The following is a 6,688-nucleotide window of genomic DNA, read 5'->3' on the forward strand; positions in this document are numbered from 1 at the left end:
CAATGCTTGTTAAAGATGAGGCTTTGTCATCTTTAGATTAGAGTTACACGTGGGATGAAAATGTGGTATATTTTTCTTTTACCGGTGAACCACATACTGGGGCTGCTTCCCATTTGTTATGCTATGAGACACATAGACTGACAGCCATCAGCCATTGTCAGTTTGCTGGCCAGGCCTTCACAAGCTGGCAGGTTCCATCCACACCTGTCTTTCCAACGAAACTGAAAAGCCACTTTCTTCATGGAGACACCTTGCTCCCTGTGTATGTTTCTTGATGACCGTTTGTGTGCATGTGTGCAGCTGGCTTGTCGAACGCTAGTGACTTAACTGGTTTATTTTCATTCTAATGAGTTTTTTCTAACCACCACTCATCATGCGGCAAAGGAGAGAACGTGACCCTGTTCACCATGGTTGATGGATTACGTGCAAGGATTGACTATTTTCTTTTTTATTCCTCACTTACAGGCAGAGCCATTTCATTCTAGCTTCAATGACTGGCACGTTTTAACCTAGTTGATGTAACTGTAGAGACAAACTCATACTGACGTCATATGTTAAATTACTAGTTTTTGGCTTTTTTCTACTAATTACTCTTGCTTTGTCCTTCTTTGTAGAGAGCTATTGGGAAGTTTGCATCAGCCATTTTAGCCTTGCCAAAGTCTGTCATTAAACTTCCCAAAACTATTCTTCAGTATTTAATCAGAGCTGCAAAGGTATTTGATGTTTTACTGATGTGTAGTGTGTGACTCTCTGCTCCGTAGAACTTTAGACAAACATATCCCTTTATCTGCATTTTCTCTGTTCTATGGATCGTACAGTGAGGCAACGATAGGAATGTAAAATATTGGGACAAGTTTTCCAAAAAAGAGTTCTCAGAAGCCAAATTTCTTATTATTTGGTTCTTGCTTTTGAGCTTACACCACAGTCTATCGAAAAATAGAAAGAGAAAATGCAGATACACACATACTTTCTGTCTTTCTCATGGTTTTGCCTAAGTCACATCTCATTTTAAAAGGGTCACATCTGATTGCATGTATGATGAGTAAAAAAGTATGATGATTTTTCTCAGAAAGCTGGTATAATTCTGGATGGATAAGCCAATAAAAGATTTCTTTGGGGGCTTCCTTTAGTCTCCATCTTCCTAAATTGAGTCTCCTCTTCCAGTTTCTGAATTCAGCACGGCTCCTCTCTAGGCTGTTCAGCTGCACAGTCTGCAGAGCCCTCACTCCCCCGAGATTCATGAGTGTGCTTTTAAACAAACTGTTAAAAGAATTATTTGTTGATTAACCTAATGCATAATAGGAGTGGCTCAGCTACCTGCACTGTAGTCATTTCATTACTGAAAATCATAGATAACAAATTACTATTCTTGTACTTTATAGAATGCTCTTTCTCTTGAACTCAGTCACTAATACTCTTTGGTCTTATGCTCCTCAAGTGTTAAGCAAATGGTTTGGATAGTGACAGTGACCACTGCTTCTCACAGTTACCTGGAGATCTTGCTTAAGTGCAGGTTCTGATTCAGCACGTCCTGAGGAACCTGAAATTCCACATTTCTCAAAAGCTCTAGGTGAAGCACATGTGCTGGTTCACCTGGTGTGGCAGATCCAGACCTCCTGGTCCTTTCATTTTTAAAATGCCAGGATCCTAATTTTTAGTTTAATATTCACCATTGCTGCTTCACTAGGAATCTTTTTCTTTCCTCTTGTGTGACTACCATATAAGTCTCTCAATTCGTTATTCAGAATTTATTTAAGTGAAAGATTACAATGTAACTATCTCCCATCTTACTTAAAAAAAAATCTTACAGAAAACATGAAGGCGCTGAATCACACCTGAATTAAAAACAGATTATGAAACTTCCCACCAATTTCAGTTTACAGATCTCCACTTCAGTAAAGCTCTCCCTGCTTTAAAGAATAAACACATTTTTGCATAATAAGGTTTTAGTAAAATGAATCCCACTTTCCCCTAAAATTTAAAATGTAGTTATTTGAGATAAAATTTAAGATAAAGTCAGGAACACATGCTAGTGGCAGTGGCCATTTGAAGACCCCAAAGGTCTTTTATGTACATTTCCATGTATTTTTCTACATATGGTTAGTGGTGTTTGTATTGTATCTGATTCCTGAGAAAGACCCACCGAGTTGAATAACGGTGACAGCCACAAAATAAGAATTGAAAGTTCAGTGTGCTAGTGGCAGTGGCCATTTGAAGACCCCAAAGGTCTTTTATGTACATTTCCATGTATTTTATGGTGTTTGTATCTGATTCCTGAGAAAGACCCACCGAGTTGAATAACGGTGACAGCCACAAAATAAGAATTGAAAGTTCAGTGAGAACCATCCATTTCTTGACTTAATAAGGATTGGAACTTTTCCTCCTCCTCCTTTGGTATCATTTTTCTGAAATAGACAGGCAAAACCGACCCTCCCTCCGTCAAACGTTCCTGGAACGGCAGAATGTTTGTACATCAAACCATCAACATGAATGTAATTTATCTATAGATAAGGACTTGTCGTGTGGCTCTCTCCCCCTCTCACCTTTCCCCCTTACTTGCATTAAATTTTCAATTTCTCGATTTTAAATACTCATCTCAGTGAGACAGCACTCATAGAATTCCTCAGTTAGGGATCAGTTGTAGAATCAGGATTTCCCTTTTAATCATCAAAATGTTAACGGCACGCACCCTTTCTACAAGACTCCTTCACTCCTACCTGCACGCCTTCCTCTTTCCCCTTCCTCCCTCCCAGCTCTTTCTTCTTTCTTCAGAGCAAAAGAGTTCCTCCAACGTGGACGCCTGTTATATTCACAAATCCTGGCTTTCTTTTATTTTCTGTTTTTGGGATTCTCACATTATCTAAAAGCAACATTTTAATAACACTTCTTTTTTTAAAGAAAATGTCACCAAATGTTGCTCTCAAACCTGAACATTTATTGTGCTTAGTAGTTCAGATTCTTTAAAAATAACCAATATTATGCTGAAGCAAATTTGCTTGTGGATGTACTAAATCTCAGAGATATCATGATAGGATTCTCATTTAACATGCTCGGTAAACATCTATCATAAATTCCTTTATTCAGCCCATCTCCTTCAAATTCCAATTCATCTCCTCATTTATTAAAATGTCTTTTGGCATAAAACAGGATAATTTTTTTGCCTCCTGGATTTGTTATTCAGAAATAATACAGATGTTGCATATTTGTTAATTGCCCTAAAATTCAGATTTCTACCAGTGAGAAAAAAAGAAATGTTTTTCCTTAGTAACTTATGACCCTTACATTTCCACATATGGAAAAGTTTAATCCCTCTTTATTTTCTACTGACATTAGAGTGCCAATGGTTTGCTCATGCTGTGTTTTTCAAAGATTTCAGAAATCTGAAAATAATATAGACTAAAATGAAAATATCTGGGTTTACAAGAGCCCCCGCAAAACATTTATTTAACTTTGTCATCATAATGGAAAACCCAGCTTCCCTGAGAGCAGGCGTGTTTGCGCTGCATGAGAAGCATGCTCGCTTGGCTTCATGACTCTACGTGGCTGACTCTGTGTATCGAGGTTTTCTTTGTGTTCCTTGTGCATGGCTGGGGATACTACTGGTGGGTGGGCCATTCAAAATCACTCATTCCTGGTTATCGGTTATAGTATATATTAATGCAACTATTTTCAGCTCTTGAATGAAAATGACAAAAGGCCACAAAAAGCACCACCGTTCTCCTTCCGTACTATTCTGGAATAACTCCTTAACCTTACTGTCACATTATTTTTCCTTTCAAAAGAGTAATCAATCTACGAAGGTCCTCAAGTTGCTGGTAATAGCTGTTATTCAAAAGGGAGAGTATCGAATGTGCAAAAATATTTTCCCAAACTAAATGATACTGTTAAAGGTGTTGTTTTATTTTTGACTCCATGTTTATCTGTGATGGGAGAAACTACTCTAATAATACTTAGCGTGGCTTCCAGCTTAGTCCTATTGTGTGTACTGCAAAAGAGTCAGTCACTAAGTATCAAAGTAACAGAGGGTGGTGGCATTTGGGGATTTGGGAGAAACAGTGGTTTGAACATACTAAGTTTATCTCATGATTGTCTGTAATACCAAATGAGATATATTCCTACAACATGTTTTCATATTTTATCTCATGGCAATGGAGGTAGGCAAAGATCAGCTCAGTATACTGAGGTGGGAGAGGGATATTTAGTTTGTGTTGGGAGGGGAAAAAAAATTCCAAAAGCCAGGAAGCATGGAATAGGTACCTTTTCTTTTCATTTCAAATTCTTAAAAGGCCAGAAAATAATTCAACTTTCTTCCTTCAGTTTGTTTATCAAGCCTGGATTACTGATCCAAAAACAGCACTCCGACAGAGACGCAAAGAGAAAAAAAGGTCTGCAAGAGAAGATCAGAAACGAAAGCGAAAAGGAGCAGGGCAGGGTGAGTGTGGGTCACGGGGGGTTACAGCAGTGCCCCTCCCTGCTCTGGGGGCCTGGGAATAAGGAGGGATCGCTGCAAGGGACAGAAGCTCCTGAGGGATGGAGTTTTATTTTACCTATTTATCTATTTATTTATTTATTTATTTATTGCTGACCAGTACAGGAATTGAACCCCAGATCTTCGTGTTATCAGCACCATGCTCTAATTGGATGAAATTTTAGCTTCTAAACATGATTTATTTGTCCTTAATTGCTCATATCTGACACTAGGAAAAGTTAAAGTGTGAATTTAAGTTAAGATATATATTAAGTAAAGTATAAAGAGAAGAGAGGAGCACAATAAACCCAAAGAAAGTAGGAAAAAACTAAATTTTTAAGTGGCTATTAAGTAATAAAAAAGAAATATAAGACAAGACTTACACTTTTGATTTTTAAGTTAAAAGTTGACCTTGGAAATTGCCAGTAAGAAAGATGAAGCTTTGGCAATTTGATCAAGGAAAATGGGAAAGCACGCTTCCACGATACTCAACAGCAACAACCAAAAAATGGAACACAGCTAATACCATATTCAACATTATACCATTACATTTGAAAACTTGATATAAACACATTTCTAAGGGGAAAAAATACTCCAAACTACAACAGAAACACCAAAAGCAAAGTTGAAATGCAAGTGGTGCGCACAGGAGTGGTTTGGTCATTATGTATATCAGACTGAAGATTAGTGTTCTGGATATGTTACGAACTCCTAAACATCAATTAAAGAAAAATTCAACCCAGTGAATGAAAAGACATGAAAAACAATTCACAAACCAGAAAACAAAAATAGCCAAAACGTTCTCAGCCTCACTAGTAATACAAGAAACACAAACTAATATTTTGGCATACTGCTTTTTTACCTATTGGATTAGCAAAAACTTAATCATTTGACAATATCATTGTGTGGGAGCTGGTAGGAACACCATATTGTAACGTAGTGTATCCACATTGAAGAGCCATGTGTCAACATCTATTAAAATTTCAGAGGTACATACCACACTAGAGACCAATCCCACTTGCAGGCATGTGGTTTAGCCTGAAGCATAAATACCCAAAAATATTCATCAAACATTATTTATTAATAATAAAAATTTGGAAACATCCTAAATGTCCATATAAAGAAGAGTCAGATAAATCATGTTACCCATTTATTATGGAATTCGATTCAGTAGTTTAAAAAATGAGGTGGATAGCTTTGAACTGGCATGGAGAACAATTCCTAACATATTAGTAAGTAAAAAACACCTTGCAAAATTGTGTACCATTATAAAATCATTCATAAAACAAAGGAAACCAAAGTACCTCGATACAACATTTTGCATTTTTAATGGGTACATATAATGGTATATAAGTGCAAGAGAAAGGCCAGGAAGAATACTTAGCATATTAATAACAGTGATTACTTCTTGGGATAGTGGAGAATAAGTGGTATGATTAAAGCAAACTTTAGGTTTATCTGTTACATATTTTTTTTACAAAGAAAAATGGATTCATAGAATCTTTGTGAAATTTAAAATATATTCAAAAGATGAAAGGAAACCATAATTTCTAATGGAGCTCAAACTGAAAACCTCCCTTTTTTTTTAAACTTTTTTCCCTGATACCTCCTAGTAACTTTAATTATATTTTACTATATTGGTTTAAAAAGACAAAACTAGTATACAACCAATGGAACAGGTCAAGCAGTAAAGAGATGCACAAGCTGCCCCAACCCAGTCCCCTCGAAAACTGTCCTTTAAGGTAACTAATGTTGTGGGGTTTTTTTCACTTCTCTTTCCACATGCATACATACATGTGTGCAGGCACAATTTCCTTTATTTCTTTGTTTTTCAAAAAATGAGTTTGTGCTCTACAAATTTCTCTTGTATTTTCTTTAACAATATAGCATGAACATTTCTCCGATTACGTATTTTAAAACTATATCATTCTTTAATAACTGCAAAATATTCTATTGTACACATATGCATAATTTATTCAAAAATTTCATCCTTAATAAACATAAAGGTTACTTCCAGATTTTTGCCACAATGAACACTGCTGCTATAGACATCCTTCCACAAAAATTCATATATAGTTCTGTGCGTGCATGCGTGTGTGTGTATGTGTATTTTAATGTATAGTAAATGTTAGGAAGAACATGTACTTTCCACAGAATAGATTCTCAAAAGTGGGATGAAGGGTTTAAAGTATGTGCCTCTCTTCATGTTGACAGATATTT

At 36.3% G+C, this 6,688-nt stretch overlaps 1 protein-coding gene across 1 annotated transcript in view; it reads left to right on the top strand.

Moving 5' to 3' along the window:
* Positions 1-4,148: 4,148 nt before the first annotated feature.
* Positions 4,149-6,688, top strand: part of LOC103607149 (piezo-type mechanosensitive ion channel component 2-like) — a 64,521-nt gene continuing 61,981 nt past the window's right edge. Inside the window, exons 1-2 of the mRNA XM_008591685.1 lie at positions 4,149-4,154; positions 4,318-4,432. Of these exons, the coding sequence (XP_008589907.1) occupies positions 4,149-4,154; positions 4,318-4,432 (121 nt within the window). The remainder of the gene's footprint in view (positions 4,155-4,317; positions 4,433-6,688) is intronic.

Source organism: Galeopterus variegatus, unplaced genomic scaffold (genome assembly GCF_000696425.1).
Source record: "Galeopterus variegatus unplaced genomic scaffold, G_variegatus-3.0.2 Scaffold7178, whole genome shotgun sequence".
In the NCBI taxonomy this organism is placed as follows: domain Eukaryota; kingdom Metazoa; phylum Chordata; class Mammalia; order Dermoptera; family Cynocephalidae; genus Galeopterus; species Galeopterus variegatus.